The following is a 20341-nucleotide window of genomic DNA, read 5'->3' on the forward strand; positions in this document are numbered from 1 at the left end:
GGGAAAGAGAAGAAAAAAGTATCCATTAAGAATATAATAGTCAACTGTCATTGATAAATCTAAGAATTTTTAATCAATCTCCATAATTATTTAATTTTAGTTCTTTATCATCGTGGTGTCTTTTTGATCAGGTGTGAGCTACCCTATTCCAAAAAAAAAAAACAATTGTCATTTGTAGTTATAGGTAGGATTTCTAAATTCAACTTTTTATCCCTTTGTTCCAACAGTGCTATCGTATTATTCTCTTTGCTTATTCTCTGCTTGTCTCTATTCCAAGTATACGAGACTCTTCATGTACAGTTCGATTCACTCACCTTCTATCATTCGGTTGGATCTTGATGATGCTCATCTTTTTTGCCGTAGAGTGACAGCAGCCTCGAATCTCCATGCTTTTGAGACGCCGAAAACCGAACCAGTTCCTCCTCTTCTTGTTCCAGTAGCTCTGCATCTGCCAATGGCTCCTGCTCAGGATCTGGCTGTTTCCGGCAACAGATATGGAGAAATGTTACAGACAGATTTCGTTAACCAACCGACCTCACATTGGACACGCGGTTCGAATAAACTCACACTTCCTGCAATATCTGCGAAGGCCGATAGCCTCTTCTCCTTTGGGAGAGCAAGAGGACTACTCGGTTCATCTGGCTTAGTAACATCATCGTCTGTGATTCTGAACTCTTCTATTCCCATCGATTTCAATGCACCCTCCTGGATCACATACACAATTCCAATGTAAGATGTCATCATCAACTCGTCAACAATGTTATATCTTCTAGTGGAGGAAAGACTTGAAATGGCATCTCAAAATACCACAACGTGATCTGAGAACGCTCCTTCACCTTCATTGTCAAACATGCCAGTTCCAGGGGCTGTCAATGGCAAACCCTGAACATAGACATGTTCAAAGAATTCGATTCAGAATCACCGGAATCCACTACCGACATAGAAATCATTAGCATGGTGAACACCAATACCGTTGTGGATTCTGTGAGGGCTCCTTGAGGGCGTGGCCAGAAAGTACCAAGGGTTCTCGAGCTGGAACCCTGAAAGTATACAATTTTCAAAGTGAAGTGTCAATTCTTCAAATGATTCATAAGCACCAAAGATAGGCTAAAGAAAAATCAGGTTACCGTCATGTAGGGTGCTGCTGGAGGGCGAAACCAGCTAGAAATACCAGGGTCAGTAAATGGGACGCCCTGAACATATAGCAAGTTCCAAACTAAAAATGTCGATTCTGCTATCTTTCAGACAAAAATCCTGTTTCAAAACGGAAGAAACGGCGCAACAGTTACCGCTGCATATTGAGGGAGTGCTCCTGGAGTGTGAAACCAGCTAGCACCGTAAGGGACAGGATAACCAGCTGGCGGGTGAGGCTGTCGAAAATCCTGATAAGGCGACAGGCTTAACATCGGATTGTAGTATACAGCTGCTTGAGCAGACATAATTGGTGGTGGCTGTGGAGGCCAAAATGGTGGCCGGCTTGGATATATCTGCTTCAGGGATTAAGCATTACCTACTAAGTTATAGATCATAGCAAAACAAAAGTATACGATAAGAATCTTGACCTCTTGAGTAGGAGCTGTAAAACGCTGCGAATACGGCCTCCACGGGCGTGGAGGAGGTGCTGGTGTAGGCGGTGTCCTGCCAGATTGCTGTCTCGAGTGTTCCGTGGTTTCGCTTCCGCCTTCTTTGCTCATGATTAACGTTCAAGATTTCACTGAAAACGTTTGTTGACGACCATATGTGAACTTACAGGAGAAGAAATTGGAAAGGATCATCTGCTGCAGAAGCATGATTGAAGCGAAAAGCAAAGAAACCGATTCAGATTCGGTAAGCTACGGTAACTACATTTTGAGAAATGGAAGAGACGCAGAACTTTGGAGATCATCGGTGCAAACGAGCACGTGACAATAATTTCACAAACAATGATCAACGGAAAGGACTTCTCGAGAGCAAGGATACAGATGAACAGTCGCCATTGATGCATATCTGAAACCCTAAATCCCAACTAGGTTTCGACTAGACCAAGAAGAAGAAAAAGAAGAGAATTCTGACAGATAGCCAAAAATCAAATTCCCGAAAGAATCCAAAACAGAGACCGATACCATCACTTTTCTAAGCTATACAAACAATTATACATATATCGCCATGGATGAGTACACAGAGAAGATAAGAGAAACAGAGAGATACCTTTCGACATTGGCGGGAAACAAAAATGATTGGAGTTCTGAGAGAAGGAAACGCGAATGAAGAGCAGCAAGAGGGGCAGAGCCGTTTATATTACTAACCCCGTGGGTTAATCAACGGCTGAGATCATCTTTGTGAACGGATCTACGGTCCAGGATAGATGCACTTTCATACTGCTGCAAAACGTGGGACCTTACCAAGTTTGAACAATTTGTTTTTTTGTTCCCTCTCTAAATACTCATAAAACCATAAAATTGTAATTAGAATATTTGAAACTAAAAATTCTATGAATAGAAAAAAGAGGATTGCTTTGTTCATTCTGATGTTATCAATATGTACATCCTCAGGACTAATATTTCGGATCGGCTGTTGCTTTGGCCACATTCTCAGTGTGGTGGTGTTGCTACACCGTTTTCCAGTATCGTCTTCTCTCCATGTGCTTCAATGCCCTCGTCTTGGCCATGTTCTTCGTCCGCTCCTTCGTTCTCTTCTGTTCTTGGGCTTTGCGGCAGAGAAAGCTGTTCCTGAGGAGGAGGATGATGGTGCTCTACTTCAGGCTGTGACTGAGAACCCTGAAAAATGCAACGGCTTTCTCAGAGCAACCCACAAGGCCAGACATACTTCTTCACGATATCAAGGACCTTTGCACAAATGATAACGTGCCCTTTCACCAGGAAAAGGATTCGATTTTTGGAGCAAAATCAGACAATCTAATAAAAAGCAATGTGGTCGAAGTTTTTACCTCAGTAAGTGGTACAAAATATGGTGTAGTAGTTGGTGGCGGCCACGGCAGCATCTGTGGTACGAGTAGCCATGGCTGCGGCTGCTGGTACATTGGCCACCAAGGATATGGTGATGGCTGTGGCCACATCACCGGTGGCTGCTGTGAAGAACTCCACATAGGTGGTGTTAGCTGCGGCCACATCGGCTGCACCCACATCTGCGGTGGCGCAGTACCACCGCTGGCAGAGTTGTGGGTCCCACTGTTATATGGTGAGGGCTGTGGCCACATCACCGGTGGCTGCTGTGAAGAACTCCACATAGGTGGTGTTAGCTGCGGCCACATCGGCTGCACCCACATCTGCGGTGGCGCAGTACCACCGCTGGCAGAGTTGTGGGTCCCACTGTTGCTGACGGCGGAGGAGGAGCGAGAGCGGCGGCATCGCTGGCACGATTCCCGCCACCCGAAGTTCAAGTGGCTGCACCGCAAGCAGACCCAGTTTACCCGCCTCCTCATGTTTTCCTGGGCACTTTCTCAGTGATTATATTTCCTGCTGCATTTTTCTGACGCTTAAATTCAATTATTAATCTCTCAGAAAATAAAATCAATTTCCAAGCATTCGCAAGACACGAAATTCCAAGAAATTGAGGCAAATTCCCGCGACAACGTTTCGGATTCCAGAACTAGTTCATCAAAATCCTGCGATGACCATTCATTTTCGCGATTTCTAGCATAGCAATGAAATTTCTCTATTGTCATCGACGTATAAAAATAACTCGATTTCTTCAGAAAGAAGAGGGATTAAGCCTAAACCCTGAAAGAAGAGGGATTAAGCCTAAACCCTAAAATCCCAATCAAGGTTTCACAAGATCAGAAGAGGAAGAAGACGAAAAGCCCAAAATCAAGCTCGAGAACCAAGAGAGAGAAAAAAGATGGATCACACGACCAATCCTCAAGGTAATTCAAACGCATCGCCATGGATGAACAAAGTGCAACCTTAGTTGGAGAAGAAAAAGGCGAAAGACATACCTTCTCCGATGGCGGGAAACGAAATGCACTCAGACTGCGAAGAAGAAAGTGCAAGGATCCGAGCTATTTATATAGCAGATACCGAGGGTAGATCAACGGCTGAGATCACGCAGGTGAGGTAATCAGCGGCCCAGGAGAATCTCTCACCACGACACGTGGCCGTATTCATATGAAACGAGATAGGAAAAGAGAGATTCATATGTTGTTAAGAAGATGACTTCTTCCGCAAGAAAACTGATTAGAGAGAGAGAGAGTGTGTGTGTGTAAGCGTATTGAAGAAAGTGAAGTGAATGCACATTTTGGTCGCCGGCGAGAAAAATGAAGTGTCGCAGATCGTCGAAGAACAGTTGCAAGTGGATGCCGTACAATGGTCGACGGCTCAGATGATTCGTTGGATAAATCTACGGTCCGCAATAGAGAATCATGGTAATTCATTTGTTGAATTTAAAATGGTAAAGAAAATGATGAAAATTCGAATTTAGGGTATGGGCTATGATGCACATCTGTAGGGCCCATATGTGGCCCACCCAAAAATGTGAGGGGCCGAACTGAAAATACCCTAAACCTAGGTTTCCATGGAGCCACCGGATGGAAGACAGAAGATCTTCATTCTTAGAATATATATATATAATGTTTCGATATGTTTTGTTTGATTTTAGTAAGGGTAAATATCTAAAATATTTTTCATTACATATTTTGATACCTAAATAATTTTTTGTTTTAATATCTTGATTTTTCAAAAACACATTTTAATATCTGAATTTTTTACCATTCAATATACAATAAAATGATAATATAAACAATACAAATATAAAAGTGTCTTTTAAATTGTTTATTAATTCTTTTATTAACTTTAATTATTCTAAGAAAATTGAAATACCAAAGTCCCACAAAAAAAATCCAACTATAGATATAGCGAAAAATAATTTCGATATTTAAAAAATCTTTACCTATTTTATTAATAAAGCCCTTTTTTTCTCGGATATGAATAAAATCTGTTCATTAATCTAGCGTAGAAAAACACAAACAGGTTAAGGTTTTCAAATGAAATATTAAAAATCCAAAATTTCAAACATTTTTGGAGTTGTTGGTTCATGTTCCACAGAAATATAATCAAACACAATATATAACCAACACTAAACTAATTCTGACCAATATATAACCACTTCTATCATATTTTGATTTTGAGTTTTATTTGTGTTTGATTTAAATCAATTTTTCTTAAAAAATTATTTATTCGTAGGGATATTTTTTTTCTTCACATTTTAATTATTTTTATATTTGTTTATATTTTAAAAAATAAATCATTTCAATTTTAAAATCCATCGGATACAATGTTGTGCTATTGGATCTGATATTTCTATAAAAAAAAAAAGAATAAAAAGTCCAACGATAACTCCCTCTCTCATTAGATCTAATTTGTAAAAAAAAAATTGAAATTTATTTAGCTACTTTCCTATTCGATTAGTTAAATATTTGAGAAACAACAGAGAAATCCAGCTCAAAGATTGTTCAGGTAAACAATAATGTATAAATATTAAAAAGAAAAATCACGTGACTTGTGGAAGCAAGGCAATGAAGGGCTACGCGTTACAAAGCACGTGACGTAGCGTGTGATCCTTACTCATGAAATAATTCCACCATTAGCCAGTCGACACGTGTACATTCTCTATCCGATTTTCACGTATTTTCCGAATGCCGTTTTTTTTTTCCACCGATTTTTTAAATTTCCATTTCTACAAATTCGCCCTATTTTAACTTTACAATCTTAAATTTTTCCCCTTGGGAATTTTATTTTGATTTTTTTTTATACTCATCACACATCTTAAGGGGCACTTTGGTAATTTGGTAACAGTAATTTCAACTTTTTTTTAAAAAAAATAATGGCTTGGTTAGCAAGTTATGAATGATTTGATGGAAGAGTATAAAAAGGGGAGTGAAGAAGCTCTATTTGTTGCAAAGATTTTGCTTCGACTCTTAAAATTCTCTTTCCTTATTTGGTGTTTTGCATACAAATTACTAATCGCTTGGGGAGTCCAAAGGCTAATTTGATTCAAGGTAATCTCTCTCTCTCTCTATATATATATCTATATCTGTATCTCTCTCTCTCTCTATAGCTTATAATTAATTCAGTGATTTGTTAAGTTGTGCATAAGTTAAATTAGAATATATATTACTATGATATATATGGAGATTTTAACCTCGTTTTCTATATATTCTGTGTGTATTTTTCTACTTGGCTTGACTTAATATATATACATCACCATTTGTATTTTTGGATCAAGAGAGCTAGCGTGTGTGTGTATATATATACACATACATGTTGATGTCCCTGCTATGTCGATCTAAAGATAACAATAAGGATGAGGATAATCCAGCACCTTGTTTTATTTCCTAACATATATGTATATATATAGTATAATAAAGTTGACAATCTGTAAGGTAACGACATCATTAACGAGAATTTGACAATGATGATTCATGCGTATGATCATCTTACGTTACGTACGTATGTGTATGTAATATATATATATATATATACACATATATATATGTAAAGAAGGGGGTACGAAAAAGCTTTTCAAAAACAGTTTTCGATCAAAATTTGTGTTCTGTTCACACTTCAAAACTCGTCTTTTCGTCGCTTTCGATGTGTTTCTTATGTTCTTAGGGCTTAAGTTTATATGCTTCTTCATGAATATCTTCATGTTAATTTGCCCCAACATTTTAGACACACACACACACACACATATATCCACATCTATACATACGCACGCGCGTGTGTATATATATGAGCGTGTTGTAAGAGGTCTTGGTGTTGTTTTGGTAACCGGTAGGATTTAGAGAGAGGGGAAGCAACAAAACTTCTAGAGAGAGAAAGAAGACATCACTATATATATATATATAATAATATATGAGGTACGTACGTATAGTGAATGTGAAGGATATACATGCATATATATATTTATACATATACCGATAAAAATGGTAGAGAATATATATCGTAGTGATGATAAACGGTTCAATATTCCATACATTTATAATGAGACTTAAGGGGTATGTTAACACACATAAGATGTCGTGTGGGCATTGTTTATCACATGCCATCATCGTCACCTTATTATGATCACGTTTCATTAAGAAAATTAAATTAAAAACAAAACAAATACTCAAATCGCCATCACGTTTTGGAGAAAAACCAGTTTGATTTTACGAGAACATTATTACGATATGTGGACTTACTTGATCAAGCTTATAGTGTTTATTCTCTATCTTAATTAGTTTGTTTTATCGACGTGGAATATACATATACATATACATATACATATACATATACATATACATATACATATACATATACATATACATATACATATACGTGTGCATGTGTATATATGTATGTGGGTAGGGAAATAGGCGGCTAAGTAAACAGTAGACGTTTGCTTCCCGCGTTTACCAAATCCAAACATACACTAATAATGCGTGCAAGCTATTTGTCCTCATCATTACTTCTTCGTTAACGGTTCTTTACTCTCTTCTTCAAGCTTCCTCCTCCTCCTTGTTATCCCTAATTTAATCCCTTCTCTCCTTTCCCCCTTTTTCTCTCCCACACAATTTTCTTTTCTTTCCTTTTTCCCGGAAAATCTCTCTTCTCTTGGACTCTTCATCCTTTTTGACTTCTATCAATCTTCTTTTAAAGCCTCAAAGTTTCCATCTTTGTGATTGGTTTCCTCATCTAGGTTAAAATACATTCTTTGTTCTTTTGTCCGCATGCCCATATATATATATATATATATATATATATGCTTGTATACATAGTTTCGTTCCCATAGCTTCCCAATTTTTTGACCTTTTATCATCCTGTCTCGTGTATACCAGTTCTGAATCTGTCGCAGCTTTTGATTTACCTTCTGCGTAGATGTGCATGTACATAAAATGCATATACCTATATATCTATATGTGGATGTGGTCGTGTACATGCATGCGCTCCCACATCAACACATGCATAGTTGTATATACATATGCACAGAACTAAAGCTTTGATCTTCGTTGCTTTCTCTGATTGTAGCGAATCTCAGATCGTGTTTGGAACAATGGGAAACCAAGCGAGCAAGAAACCACCTGCAGAGTCGTCGTCGTCGTCATCATCGGCTAAGAGCACAACTTTGCACTATACGACGGAACTGAGGTCGTACGAGGCAGCCTGCAAGGCGGATCTGGAACTGCAGTCTTTCGACACGAGCCTTCAGGCTCGGACTAACCACGTGATTAGCACCTTGGCCACGGGTGTCGAGGTCCGAGCTCTCTCCTTCGATTCCCTCAAGGAAGTGACCGGGTGCCTGTTGGAGATGAACCAAGAAGTGGTCAGAGTCATACTTGAATGCAAGAAAGATATATGGAAGAGCCAGGAATTGTTTGAGCTCGTCGAAGAGTACTTCGAGAACAGCTTGAAGACGTTGGATTTCTGCGCTGCCCTTGAGAAGGGCCTGAGACGTGCCCGCGATAGCCAGCTTCTGATTCTCCTCGCCCTTCAGCAGTTTGACGACGAGAGCCTCATCAAAGGTATATATGTACCTTTTTTTTTCCCTCACCTCTTTCTTCTGTATTCTTGGTTCAAGCTCGAAGAAAATGGGTTGCTTTTCCAGGAGGGAACCGGTATGAGAAGACGCTCGAAGAGCTGAAGAACTTCAAGGAGGCAGGGAGTCCTTTCGACGAGGACTTCTTCAGGATCTTCCAGTCAGTGTACAGACAACAGATGCTGATGCTGGAGAAGCTACAGCTTCGCAGGAACAAGCTCGATAAGAAGCTCAAGTCTATCCACTCTTGGAGAAGACTCTCAAGCATGATCTTTGTGCCCACCTTTGCCACTGTGCTCATCTGCTCCGTCGTGGCTGCTGCCATGGCTGCTCCACCTGTTGCAGCCGCCCTAGCGGCGGCTACATCCATCCCGCTGGGTTCAATGGGGAAATGGATCGACTCTTTGTGGAAGAATTACGAGAATGCGCTCAAAGGGCAGAAAGAAGTTATCAGTTCGATGCAGGCGGGTACGTATGTGGCGATCAAGGATCTGGATAATATCCGGGTTCTGATCGAGCGGCTGGAGATTGAAATCGAAGGGATGGTAAAGAGTGCGGAGTTTGCTGTGGAGAAGGAAGCAGTGATGATAGGGATCGAGGAGATAAGGAAGAAGCTTGGGATCTTTATGAAGAATGTAGAGGAATTGGCACTTCAGGCCGATTTGTGCAGCAGAGATATAAGGAGGGCAAGGACTGTGATTCTGCAGAGGATCATCAAGCATCCCAATAACAGCAGCAGCAGCAGTAGCACCTGAAATGCATAAGAAACGGGTGCTTCAGGTTGGCCCAAAAAAAAAAATAATTGTTCTCAGACTCCAAAAAGATCACAGATTCTTTTGCGAGTTTATACAGTATTATCATCGTTCTTACATTATCTCTATAATGGGAAACAATAGGCTTTCCACATTACCATTTGCAACCTGTCCGTGCAGGATCATAGATTTCTGAGAAACATAGCGACGTTCATGCATATGAATAAATGATATATCTTGGTTCAGAAACCACTGGTGTTGTAAAAATCATGTTAACCATGGAAACAGAGCATGTCGCATCAGAATCTGGATACCCAGAATCTCAGAGGAGTTCATAGAAGGGATCTGTCGCCATGATTGCAGTGAACAAAAGCTTGATTCTGTTAGTGGAACAAAAACAAAGGGTATCTAACAAATCTTGATTTTGACATGAAAAAGGGACAATCAGCATGAAACAGACCATATGTTGAGGAAAAGTTCTCACCTCAACACAACTGGGCTTGAATGAGGATTAATTATAGGAAATATCTGCAATCCCCATCCTCTTTCTGTGTAGCATATTTGGCTCTTCCAAGAAGATCTAGTCCTGAAAACTCAGATAAGATTATGAACAAAGCATCTAAATGACCCAACAATCTCAATGCTCAGAAGATGATCGAAAAGACTCTTCACTCTTTTCATTGCAACATCAATGGCTGTAACATCGTCACGTATAGCAAAGGCTACAGATCTCAATTTCTGAAACAAATTTAAAACTACGCTACACACTCTGAACGAATTACTAGTTTACAACTGATTGAGGTCCACTGGGTTCTCCATGCACTGTCTGATAATGAACTCAGCCCTCCTCCTTTTGTCGTCTCTATCCTCATCACGCACAAAGGACATGGGTCTCTCTTCACCCTTCTTCTGCAGACTGAGATCCAAGGGTTGCCCGAGAAGTTTCTTACCTGTTCCAATCTTAAAGAGAACAGGAGGCTTTTTCTTCTTCCTTTCAGCATCAACTTCACCACAATGCTCATCTTTTGCAGCTTTGATGGCAGGAGCAAATGCCTCTACCACTGATAAGCCGTTTATATCGTCTCTCTCCCCTGCTTCCGACACCGAAGCAGTCTGCAATTTACTCTCGTCTTTTCTGAAATCCTCTTTCACACCATCCATATCGCCCCACATTGGACTTGCTGAGGACATTTTAGAAACCAGCTTCTGCTGCAGACTCAACAAAGCACTCTCGGCCTTCCTCCTTTGCTTGGATTGCTTAATTTTGTCGCCACGAGGATCTGAGGCCCTTTCAACCCACATCGGGGTTTCCTTGTAAGTGTGAGGATCAGGAAAAGCCGGTAACCAGAGAGGTATATGCTTCCCCGGAGGGTCTTCACCCATTTGCACAAAACTGGGAATCATCTTACTGCTATCACTAACAATTACTGGAAAACGTGGCAAAGGCTGCACGAAAGGGACTTCTTCGCTCGAATTCACGTAATCGACGATTTCCCTCAATTTCACCGAATGTGCAACGCAATTACCCCCCGACGAGAATCTCTCCCCATCAGAACCGCCACTCAAATCTTCCAAAGCGAGAACGATATCGAACACGTTACACTGATTCCTACCCGTCAGGTTAGCGAAGGAAGTAGCAGCTTTACCTAGCAGAAGAACATACTGGACCGCGAGGTCCGTGAGAGATTCAAGAGCAGGATCCCGAAATTGATCGTACCCGATACTCTCGCAGACCTGACCCACCGCGAGCTTCGCCGCCGAGCGGCTGAACTCGACGGAAATGACGTCTCTCCGGTCATCTTCCCGCTCTCCGTCGATTCCCATGGCTCGGAGATTCAACACCTCACAGACGCGAAGCTAGGGTTTTCGCCATCGCTCAAACGGCATTCGCCGCCGCTAAATCTGGGCGGAGAAGAAATCCCAGGCGGTGAAATTATCCCCCGGCAAGAGGGAAAAAAACCCTAGCGAAAGAGCGCGAGAATTCAAGATGAGAGAGAGAGGGATCTTTGGAGGGAGAGAACGAGACCTGAAGGCCCTCTATAACGACCTTCAGGACTTGCGTCTCGTCTCGACTTTATAGCAAAAGCCGAAACTTTTCTCGCTCAGATACTAATGATGATTTTTTATCCATTTAATTATTTACAGCATTTATTATATTATTTCGTCTCTTAATGTAATAATTATATTACTTATATATACACCTCTAAATTATTACCTGTATATATTTACATAATTATATTACTTATAAATATATTGAGCCAATAACACAACATCCCTTTTGTTTGAATATATTTGAGACAATTTATGTTGCCACTAACAAGTCTAACAATTCCATAAAAATAGATTTTTTACCAAACAAAAAATAATAATTCATGAAAATGTACGTTTCAGATTCTACCTCCAAAGTCTTGGAAAAAAGAGAGCGATAAAAACGGCGTCGTTTCATATGCGGTTTCGACTGCAAGATTGGAAACTGTGCGATTCCTTTTCACCCCGGAATACGTCTCTCTCTCTCTCTCTCTCTCTCTCGCGCGTCAGCTTCCAAGTCCACTCGCCGGCCAAACTCTCGCCGGAATCCTCTGTGATCTCGCGGGGTTCTTTGCGTTTCTCTCTCTGTTCTCTCTACTTTCGCTTCCCCGACGGTGTCTCTTTTCTCATTCGTTTTGTCACGTCCTTTCTTCTGTCCTTGCGTTTTCCTTCGCAGCACCCGAGGGTTGTGTTGAATTTCGCTCTTGTCGTTTCCGAATCATGTTCTTTCTTCCGTAATTTCGATCGATGGATGACTACTTGGTTGACAAGGAGGATTCTTATTACTCCTCCGATCAAGATTCCCTTAACGGGCTGGATATCGATGATTCCGATTTTCTTTTAGCGCCAGCCAGAGAACCCACTGCGAAGGTCTACACGTTCTTTCGTGTGTTTTGTGGTGAATTCCCTTGTTCTGTCTCTGGACTGAATCCGGTTTCAGAAGCGTTACCTTAAGATTTTCATAGTCACTGAGCTTCGTGCTTATGTCTATGGAGTATGTATATGAAAGTTGGAATCGACTGGAGATTTGGTGTGTTTTGCTCCTGCGTGAATTAGGGTTTTCTTGCTTTAACCACCTGAGAATCATATTGTGGATGATACATTGGAGTTTGTTGATTGTTTTGGCTGCTTATCTCAACTACAATGTGCAATTTGTATGCTTTATTTTCACGATGAGGATCGGAATTGGCTGCGTCACCTCATCTAGAGAAGCCATTTTTTGTGTTCTTTACGAGCTATAATCGTATAGCTAGATTTTTTCTAATCATATGTCTGCATTTTGTAGGTTATTACGAAGGAATCGCTTCTGGTGGCACAGGTAAATGGGCAAAGTTTACTCTTATCAAGTAGCTGTCCATGGCTTTTTTTTTTCCCCTTTAGGGTCAACCTTAACGCAGTATAATTCGATCTTTGAATGCAGAGGGAGTTTATGCGAAGGGTGATGGATTTGTTATCGCTTAAGGAGCACCATGCTCGGACTCTTCTTATTCATTACCAGTGGGATGTGGAGAAGTTGTTCTCTGTTCTTGTCGAGAGAGGGAAGGATGACTTGTTTGCTGCAGCTGGTGTCTCTGTTGTTGAGCGTCAACAGGACAATTCATCCTTGTCCCCTTGTACAACAATGGCTTGTGTTATCTGTATAGAGGATGTGCCGGGTGATCAGATGACGAGAATGGACTGTGGCCATTGCTTTTGCAATAATTGTCAGTTCCTTATTCCATCCTTCTTTCCTTAGTTCCTTTGTTTCATTTCGTTCCCCAGTTTCTTATCAAGGATGTTGTGGTTATTCTTTTGTTGGTCACCCTCTGAGTTGGTAGTTTTATTGCTAGGACGGTTCTTTTGCTTTGAAATTGAAGAGAGCATTTTATGGCAAAAGCATATGTTTGTTTACTGCAGTTATTCTATATTTTTGTTTTGATTTTCTCCCTTTAGGTTGGACAGTGCATTTTACTGTGAAGATAAACGAAGGTCAGAGCAGAAGGATTAGATGCATGGCTCCTAAGTGCAATGCTATTTGTGATGAAGATGTTGTCAGGAGTTTAGTTGGTAAAAGCCGTCCAGATCTTGCTGAGAAGTTTGATCGGTTTCTTCTGGAATCATACATTGAAGATAACAAGATGGTGAAGTGGTGTCCAAGCACTCCGCATTGTGGGAACGCCATACGGGTCGAGGATGACAAGTTGTGCGAGGTAGAATGTTCCTGCGGTTGTCAGTTCTGTTTCAGTTGTTTGTCTGAAACCCACTCCCCTTGCTCTTGTTTGATGTGGGAACAATGGAGAAAGAAGTGCCGGGATGAGTTAGAGGCAGTTAAATGGATTACAGTTAACACTAAGGCGTGTCCCAAATGTGGCAAACCTGTGGAAAAGGACGGTGGATGCAATCTCGTGACGTGTATTTGTAGACAATCATTTTGGTGAGAACCCTATCCTTTTGTTTCTCCTCTTTTAATTTTTTAAGTATCATCTTTCTTGCACATCTTTTTCTGTGCTTGGCGCTGAACTTATATGAGGTGTTGATGGCTCTCATGTTTGGCTGTTGTTTTCTACAGTTGGTTATGTGGTGCAGCTACTGGGAGGGATCATACTTGGTCTAGAATCTTGGGTCATAGTTGCGGTCGGTACCAAGAAGACAAAAAGAAACAGATGGAGAGAGGAAAAAGAGATACTTATCGGTATATGCATTACCATAACCGATACAAAGCACATATCCATTCCTTGAAGCTGGAGAGTAAACTTAAGGATACTATCCTTGAGAAAGTGTCAATTTCAGAAGAGAGGGAGTTGAAACTTAAGGACTTCAGCTGGGTTACCAATGGACTCCACCGGTTATTCATATCAAGGCGAGTTCTTTCATATTCTTACCCTTTTGCATTTTACATGTTTGGAGATGAGCTGTTCGAAGATGAGATGACGTCTCAAGAAAGAGAAATAAAACAGAATCTGTTTGAGGATCAGCAGCAACAGCTTGAGGCTAATGTTGAGAAACTTTCCAAGTTTTTAGAAGAGCCTTTTGATCAGTACACTGCTGATAAAGTGATGGACATTAGGATTCAAGTCATCAACTTGTCTGTCACGGTCGATACCCTCTGCAAGAAAATGTTAGTCTCACAATTTGTGAAAACTAAGCTGTGAATGTCTCTGTCTCCTTAAACTGATGAAAACAAGTGCGTCTGTTTGCAGGTATGAATGCATCGAGAATGAATTACTGGGCTCTCTCCAACTTGGCATCCACAACATCGCTCCTTACAAATCGAAAGGCATCGAGCGAGCATCTGACTATTATACTTCTAGGAATTCTAAGGCAGATTGTGGTACGTACAAGCGGTAATTCTTCCCCCATGTGTACTGGGTATAGCACAGCACAAATAGGCTGAAAACAACATTTGGGACGCAAATTTGTTGTTGAGAAATCCTTGTTGAGGATCTTATCTGAGTAATGTTTGGATCCCATGGTATGGTCAGGTTGGTGGATATACATCCTAACCAGCAGACCGATATCGTACCACGTGAAATAATCTGGTTATGATTCACGTGGTATCAATCATTGCTAATTCACTGATAAGGGCTGATCCTAATGAACTTCTCTGTGCAGGAAGAACGTCAAGGCTCGACCAAGGGAACTCTGATGACACCAGTTGCTCTTCCAAGAAACGAGCCCGGAAAGAGGGAACCATTGGAGGCAGCAACAGCTGCTAAGACGCTTTACTCAATCCGAACTTGCCTGCTGATGTCACAGACCGTAACTGAACTCTCTTGTATACAGATTAAACTTGGTTTTTTTTTTTTTGAGCTCATGAATATTATTTTCTAGTACAATATATAATATATATATCGGTATACAGATTAAACTTGGTTTTGTCTAATTCCATATTGGCAATGTCGTTTCCCCAAGAGATTTTCAGAAATGGAGATTTCTGTTGGAAAAGTATTTGGAAATACTGGCTTTTATATGAAAGATAAACATGTTCTTGTCCCATTCAATACGTGTGATTAAAAAGCAGTTGTAAATACTAAAAATGTGTGATAATGGAAGATTAAATGTAATTTAATTTGAGGTTACAAATATTGACCAACAATATATGCGTATATATACCACAAATGGTTTTTAACAAAATTAAGTATTTTAGTGGAAAGAAGGGACTTGTTTTTTCTATTTTTGTCATTTTATTCCGTCCAAAATGTTTTTGATTTTTTTTTTAAATTGAATTTGTTGGTGTGAAAGTGAGCGAATGAGATTTTGTGGCCATTAAACAGGAGAAAGAAAGCAGAGGAAATCTCTGTTTGGCAAACCACAATCACTACTCTCTCTTTCTCTCACAACAAAATCCAAACAGCCTCCAATCACTGTCCCTCTCACTTCAACACATACCAAGAAAAACCCTAACCCTAGAAGCTCCCCCCAGAAATCCTTCCTCCTCCCCTCTTCAGCCTCACACCAATGGAAGACGAAGAGGGTATTGGCTTGATTCTCGCCCGAGCCACCGAGCTCAGGCTTAAGATCAACGACTGTATTGAGGATGTTTCCTCCGCTTCAGCCTCCTCCGGCGACGGAGAAAATTCCGGCGGTACGGGCTCCTCTCCGGGAGAAGGGAGGGAGGGTAAGGGTTTGGAGAACGGGGAGGAGAAATCTGATCCCGGAATTGACGGGGAAGTGGAGGAGTATGAGGGTGAAGAAGCTGAGCGGCTTTTGCACATACGTGATGCTTTGGAGTCTCTTGAGTCTCAGCTTGCTGCTTTGCAGGTCTAAAAACCCTAGAATTTCGCTGCATCTGTTTGATTTTGGTTACAAAGTTCATCTGCTGTGTGTTTCTGGTGCCTCTCTGTACCGATCTTGTTGATAATTTTGCTGAGAAAGGCCAGATTCTCGGGAATTCTGCTGGAAGTTTTCTTTTTTCTTCTTCTTGAGTGTAGAATCGATGATTCTGGACGTGAAGACAATTAACTTCTGTGGGTTTTAGGGAACTCGCAGTGATAGAGCAGAAAATTTCAGTGTTAGAAATGGATTGATACTTTTTCTCATGTGTGAAGATTTTCGTCTCGTAGTTGTTCTTGAGAAACTATGTTTGAAATGAGATTGCTAATAGCGAGTTTTGAGATAAATGCGTGTCGAAATTCTCTTGTCATCTAAGACAGCATCTTCCAGAAGCCCCACGAATCTGCTTGAGAGTTGCTTTCTTGTTTGGTCAAATTCCCTTGTTTCATTTCTCCTTTTATGCTCTGCTCTGCTCTATGTTACGCTTTTCTATGTTACATGTTTCTCACGAAATTGGCCTCTCTTTTAATGACCAGAATCTACGGCAAAGACAACAATACGAGAGGCAAGTTGCTCTCTCTGAGATTGATTACAGCAGGAAGATGTTGCTTGAGAAGCTTAAGGAGTATAAAGGTAAAGACTTTGAAGTATTACGCGAGACATCTGCTTTTGCTGGCGAACGGGTCGAGTATGAGAGCGATCTTCTTCTTCCTCCTTATCCCATCCGCCCACCTCTTGCCCTCGTTCCTGAGAATGGCTACCTTCCTCACTTGCCTTCAAAGCAGAAAAACGACAGAAATGGTCTCGTCTCGAGCAGTCCAAAAGATGAGGTGAAGAGGAATACCCCTTACAGAGAATCTGAAAACTCAAGTAACCGGGTAATTCGCTTCGTGGGTTCTGTTGCAAAGATCATGCTTCCAATCATAGGCGTGATATCTATATTGACTGCATCCGGATACGGTCCTGAGATCAGGAAAAGAGGCGCATCATTGAAACTTCTTCGATTTCTACAGCCACAAGCCAACGGAGAGAAGAGATCATCAGTTCAGTGCCCGCCCGGGAAAGTTCTGGTGATGGAAGGAGGCGAAGCTCATTGCCTCGTGAAGGAGAGGGTTGAAGTACCCTTCGATTCAGTTGTCCCGAAACGCGATGTAACTTACGGATACGGTTGAAAAACCTCCATCTATAATCTCATTTGCCTACATTGTGAGTAAAGTTTCGGGCTTTCCCTTAGTTGTGAAGCTACGATGTTTGCATATCTCAAAAAAAGTTTTGTTCTTCAGAGAAGAAAGAGGTCCCATTATCTGTTCTGCGTTCCAATCCACATTCAGTGTATTTGCAAGTCCTTTTAACCATATAATATATGATCGGTTCGATTTCTTTTGAACCCTTTTCAGCTATTGATCAACTATTTTCCGAATATTTTAATCGATTAAATAATGAATATAAAGAGAGATTGGCCTTGGCGACGATTGGTCAAGCCCACCATTTTCGGTGGCCATAACTGAATCAAGAAAACCCGCAAAAAATTAAAACCATGTTCCATTACAGAGAGAGCACATGGTTTCTTTCCCTCTGTTCACTTTTGTTCTTTTTCAGACAAGTGTTATCTGAAAACTTGCTTGCATAACAAGAACTGTCTCTTCAACTACATGAAAGGGTCCCGAATCAAAACCTATATAAGACCCTGTCCGTGAGTGCAGATCCACACTGCAGTAGAAAGCCACATTTCTTTACAAACTTCTTATCAAAAGTACTATCGATCATTTGGGTGATTACTAAAGCTGAAGAATGAGCAGTGAGGGAGAGATTGTGTTCACGGAGGAGCAAGAGGCTCTTGTGGTCAAGTCATGGAGTGCCATGAAGAAGAATTCAGCCGAATTGGGTCTTAAATTCTTCTTGAAGTAAGCTCTAATCCACAGTTGATTAAAAGCGATGGAATTCGTCTAGAATCTAATGAACCAATGAATTTTGCAGGATATTCCATCATTGCCATCTTCATTAGTAATCTGAGCAAAATCCAAAGCTCAAGCCACATGCCATGTCTGTCTTTGTCATGGTAAATTTTCACATCCTTCCCCTTCATTTCCAATAAGGGTTTCACCTCCTTTCCATAAATTCACCGTCTGGGCTCGCTGATGATTTTGGTTGTGGTTAACTGTCAGTGTTGTGATTCAGCGGCACAACTGAGAAAAACAGGGAAAGTCACTGTAAAGGAGACAACTTTGAAGAGGCTTGGCGCGACTCATTCAAGATACGGTGTTGTCGATGAACACTTTGAGGTAAGTTTTTACCTTTTTTTTTTACCATTTCAATCACAAACTCTGTAACTATTTCATTACCAGATTCAAAATCCTCTGTAAAAAATGCAGGTAACAAAGTATGCGTTGTTGGAGACGATAAAAGAGGCGGTGCCGGAGATGTGGTCTCCGGCGATGAAGTCAGCATGGGCTGAAGCATATGATCATCTTGTCTCTGCCATTAAAGCTGAAATGAAGCTTTCTCAGTAATCATTCACAATCTGTTATTACCATATCTGAAAATTTCACTGTTTTGTTATAATTTGTGTTTGTGATTTGAATGTCGAGTTGAATTTGTTGTAATATTTTGAAAAAATAAAAATTCTGTAACATATTGATTGAGCCAAATTTCTGCAATGTCGTCTTAAGTTATGTTTTTACCTTTAATAAATCCTAGAATATATAAATATACACGTTATACGAATAAATACATTGTTTATAATTTTATAACAAAGGCAGATAATCCTTTACATATAAACACTAATTCACAATCCTAAGTAGTTATGATTCTTCTCTAATGGAGGAGAGCCCATATGGGAAACACGACGAGAAGAACGATCCCGACAGTGTTGGAGATTCCCTTAGCTTTCATGAAGGCGTTCCTGAATCCACCTGAAGCCCTAACGTGTTCCTGAAGCAACATCCAATGCCCAGACATATAACCAGCCCCACCCAGTTGCTTCTCAGCTTGTCTGCTAACAGCCATGGCTCCACCACTACCAGTAGGATCAGAGCTCCTGGCAACTCCAGCCAATCTACAGGACAACCTCGTTAGCTCATTACTCTGTCCAAGTGATCTTCTTTAGAGAACAAGAAAGATTATCAGTTCAAAACACTCGAAAACGTTTTCAAGTATATGAGCTTTTGCAGGCTACACTGTGTATCTTACTCTATCCAGGCAACATCCTCAAAATCCAGAAGGATTATCAGTTAAAACAATCGAGAATGTTTTCCCGAGACTTTCAACTAAGAGGGTGCACAGTATACGAGCTTGCGCATGCTATGTTCTGTATCATATTCGGGCAACATCAAAAAGTTTTGAGAATGTTTTCCTTGAGACTTTCAGCTAAGAGATTACAGGGAGTCTGAGCTTTTGCAGGCTATGTATTGTGGATCTTTACTCGGTGGCAAATCTAAAAGATGGTTAGTGCACAATGGTTGGATAGTTGTGAGGAGAATGGAAATGGACGAACCAGGGAAATGTCTTGGGAAGAAGAGACGCAAAACAACAGCAATAAGCGCAGTCCATTTCCCGACATCTCCTCTGCAGGGACGAGAGGAACGTTACAATGAGCAATCAAGCTCTGGTTCAACGTAGAATGGATCAGTTACAGGGTTACCTGAACAAGCTGAAAAGCACTGAAGGAAGGCTAAAGAAGACGCAAGGGATCAGAAGCGCTGTAAGGATATTTGTCTTCCAGTTCGTTCGGTCAAGGACCAACAAGTATCTGCATTTACTAGTACATGGATTATGATTCACTTATAGATAATGTATGGTGAAGACATATAATCTTGATGATAATTCACCTGGATGAACTTAAGGGGACACACACTATATATACAGAGCAAGAACATTCATCTGCTGTATATCCAGGGCAGAGATTGATGTTCGACCACTCAAGAAACAAACTATTTGAAACACCGCCGACATAACAGTGGCCCAACAGCACAGACAACGATTGTATACACGAATTCAATGAAAATTTGGACTTGTATCGGTATACCATCATCATACCAATGCGACCAATTGAGAGAGAGAGAGGTGTACGGACATGGCGGCAAAGGAAGCGACCCAGTCGAGAAATTCAGTTCCGAATCCTGACCCAACAAGTATGATCGCGTGATTCGCCATTTCTTCGCAGCGAGGGCTAGCTCGTTCAGATCGGCGTCAATCAGAGCTTGAACAGTGCTTTGGCCCCACCTTATCGCCGAGAAACTCTTCATCCCCATAGATTCTTCCGGAATTCTGGGAACTTCCCGACAGAAGCCACGGGGGGG

General features: G+C 41.0%; 7 protein-coding genes and 1 pseudogene across 15 annotated transcripts; 4 read left to right on the plus strand and 4 right to left on the minus strand.

The window, feature by feature from the left end:
• Positions 1-50: 50 nt before the first annotated feature.
• LOC104807329 lies at positions 51-2229 on the minus strand. Its single transcript, XM_010532547.1, has 8 exons — positions 2188-2229; positions 1563-1778; positions 1290-1487; positions 1128-1193; positions 972-1040; positions 808-882; positions 568-705; positions 51-476 (listed from the first exon to the last, which is right to left on the minus strand). The coding sequence occupies exons 2-8, from the start codon at positions 1692-1694 to the stop codon at positions 321-323; spliced, it is 834 nt and encodes a 277-aa protein (XP_010530849.1). The 5' UTR covers positions 1695-1778; positions 2188-2229; the 3' UTR covers positions 51-320.
• A 269-nt stretch (positions 2230-2498) lies between these two features.
• Positions 2499-3152, minus strand: LOC104807330 (alpha/beta-gliadin-like). Its single transcript, XM_010532548.2, has 2 exons — positions 2927-3152; positions 2499-2756 (listed from the first exon to the last, which is right to left on the minus strand). The coding sequence occupies exons 1-2, from the start codon at positions 3122-3124 to the stop codon at positions 2571-2573; spliced, it is 384 nt and encodes a 127-aa protein (XP_010530850.1). The 5' UTR covers positions 3125-3152; the 3' UTR covers positions 2499-2570.
• A 2758-nt stretch (positions 3153-5910) lies between these two features.
• On the plus strand, positions 5911-9425 carry LOC104807331 (UPF0496 protein At4g34320-like). Of its 6 annotated transcripts, none has more exons than XM_010532551.1 (3): positions 5911-5992; positions 8004-8497; positions 8581-9425. In XM_010532551.1, exons 2-3 carry the CDS (start codon positions 8029-8031, stop codon positions 9264-9266), a joined length of 1155 nt encoding a protein of 384 aa, XP_010530853.1. In that variant the 5' UTR covers positions 5911-5992; positions 8004-8028; the 3' UTR covers positions 9267-9425. The 6 variants fall into 6 exon arrangements, with proteins under 6 accessions (XP_010530853.1, XP_019057441.1, XP_010530852.1 ...); XM_019201896.1 differs by having other exon boundaries at positions 5923-5992; positions 8014-8497; XM_010532550.1 differs by lacking the exon at positions 5911-5992 and adding an exon at positions 7539-7674.
• A 485-nt stretch (positions 9426-9910) lies between these two features.
• LOC104807332 (transcription initiation factor TFIID subunit 8) lies at positions 9911-11310 on the minus strand. Its single transcript, XM_010532553.2, has one exon. The coding sequence runs from the start codon at positions 11085-11087 to the stop codon at positions 10050-10052; it is 1038 nt and encodes a 345-aa protein (XP_010530855.1). The 5' UTR covers positions 11088-11310; the 3' UTR covers positions 9911-10049.
• Positions 11311-11741: 431 nt separating this feature from the next.
• Positions 11742-15201, plus strand: LOC104807333 (probable E3 ubiquitin-protein ligase ARI2). Of its 4 annotated transcripts, none has more exons than XM_010532556.1 (7): positions 11742-12161; positions 12577-12609; positions 12712-12994; positions 13224-13704; positions 13840-14388; positions 14471-14614; positions 14883-15201. In XM_010532556.1, the coding sequence occupies exons 1-7, from the start codon at positions 12039-12041 to the stop codon at positions 14914-14916; spliced, it is 1647 nt and encodes a 548-aa protein (XP_010530858.1). In that variant the 5' UTR covers positions 11742-12038; the 3' UTR covers positions 14917-15201. The 4 variants fall into 4 exon arrangements, with proteins under 4 accessions (XP_010530858.1, XP_010530856.1, XP_010530857.1 ...); XM_010532554.2 differs by having other exon boundaries at positions 11743-12161; positions 14471-14601; XM_010532555.2 differs by having other exon boundaries at positions 11744-12161; positions 13233-13704; positions 14471-14601.
• A 343-nt stretch (positions 15202-15544) lies between these two features.
• Positions 15545-17343, plus strand: LOC104807334 (plastid division protein PDV2). Its single transcript, XM_010532558.2, has 2 exons — positions 15545-16031; positions 16580-17343. Exons 1-2 carry the CDS (start codon positions 15729-15731, stop codon positions 17213-17215), a joined length of 939 nt encoding a protein of 312 aa, XP_010530860.1. The 5' UTR covers positions 15545-15728; the 3' UTR covers positions 17216-17343.
• Positions 17344-17560: 217 nt separating this feature from the next.
• LOC104807335 (non-symbiotic hemoglobin 1) lies at positions 17561-18675 on the plus strand. The gene is given in 4 exon segments (XM_010532559.2): positions 17561-17987; positions 18049-18102; positions 18209-18325; positions 18416-18675. Coding segments are annotated over 4 exon segments (462 nt in total). The 5' UTR covers positions 17561-17834; the 3' UTR covers positions 18554-18675.
• A 67-nt stretch (positions 18676-18742) lies between these two features.
• On the minus strand, positions 18743-20335 carry LOC104807336 (annotated as a pseudogene).
• Positions 20336-20341: the final 6 nt, after the last annotated feature.

The sequence above is a fragment of the Tarenaya hassleriana genome, unplaced genomic scaffold (assembly GCF_000463585.1).
Source record: "Tarenaya hassleriana unplaced genomic scaffold, ASM46358v1 Cleome13, whole genome shotgun sequence".
In the NCBI taxonomy this organism is placed as follows: domain Eukaryota; kingdom Viridiplantae; phylum Streptophyta; class Magnoliopsida; order Brassicales; family Cleomaceae; genus Tarenaya; species Tarenaya hassleriana.

Coding starts and splice junctions, on each gene's coding strand:
- LOC104807329 (XM_010532547.1), bottom strand. CDS start 1,694: ATGAGCAAAGAAGGCGGAAGCGAAACCACGGAACACTCGAGACAGCAA. Junction 1,194..1,289: donor CACTCCCTCAATATGCAGCG/GTAACTGTTGCG, acceptor CTATATGTTCAG/GGCGTCCCATTTACTGACCC. Junction 706..807: donor CGTTCTCAGATCACGTTGTG/GTATTTTGAGAT, acceptor TATGTGATCCAG/GAGGGTGCATTGAAATCGAT.
- LOC104807330 (XM_010532548.2), bottom strand. CDS start 3,124: ATGTGGGTGCAGCCGATGTGGCCGCAGCTAACACCACCTATGTGGAGT. Junction 2,757..2,926: donor ATTTTGTACCACTTACTGAG/GTAAAAACTTCG, acceptor TGCATTTTTCAG/GGTTCTCAGTCACAGCCTGA.
- LOC104807331 (XM_019201895.1), top strand. CDS start 7,957: ATGCACAGAACTAAAGCTTTGATCTTCGTTGCTTTCTCTGATTGTAGC. Junction 8,498..8,580: donor CGACGAGAGCCTCATCAAAG/GTATATATGTAC, acceptor TTGCTTTTCCAG/GAGGGAACCGGTATGAGAAG.
- LOC104807332 (XM_010532553.2), bottom strand. CDS start 11,087: ATGGGAATCGACGGAGAGCGGGAAGATGACCGGAGAGACGTCATTTCC.
- LOC104807333 (XM_010532554.2), top strand. CDS start 12,039: ATGGATGACTACTTGGTTGACAAGGAGGATTCTTATTACTCCTCCGAT. Junction 12,610..12,711: donor AATCGCTTCTGGTGGCACAG/GTAAATGGGCAA, acceptor CTTTGAATGCAG/AGGGAGTTTATGCGAAGGGT. Junction 12,995..13,223: donor CCATTGCTTTTGCAATAATT/GTCAGTTCCTTA, acceptor TTCTCCCTTTAG/GTTGGACAGTGCATTTTACT.
- LOC104807334 (XM_010532558.2), top strand. CDS start 15,729: ATGGAAGACGAAGAGGGTATTGGCTTGATTCTCGCCCGAGCCACCGAG. Junction 16,032..16,579: donor CTCAGCTTGCTGCTTTGCAG/GTCTAAAAACCC, acceptor TTTAATGACCAG/AATCTACGGCAAAGACAACA.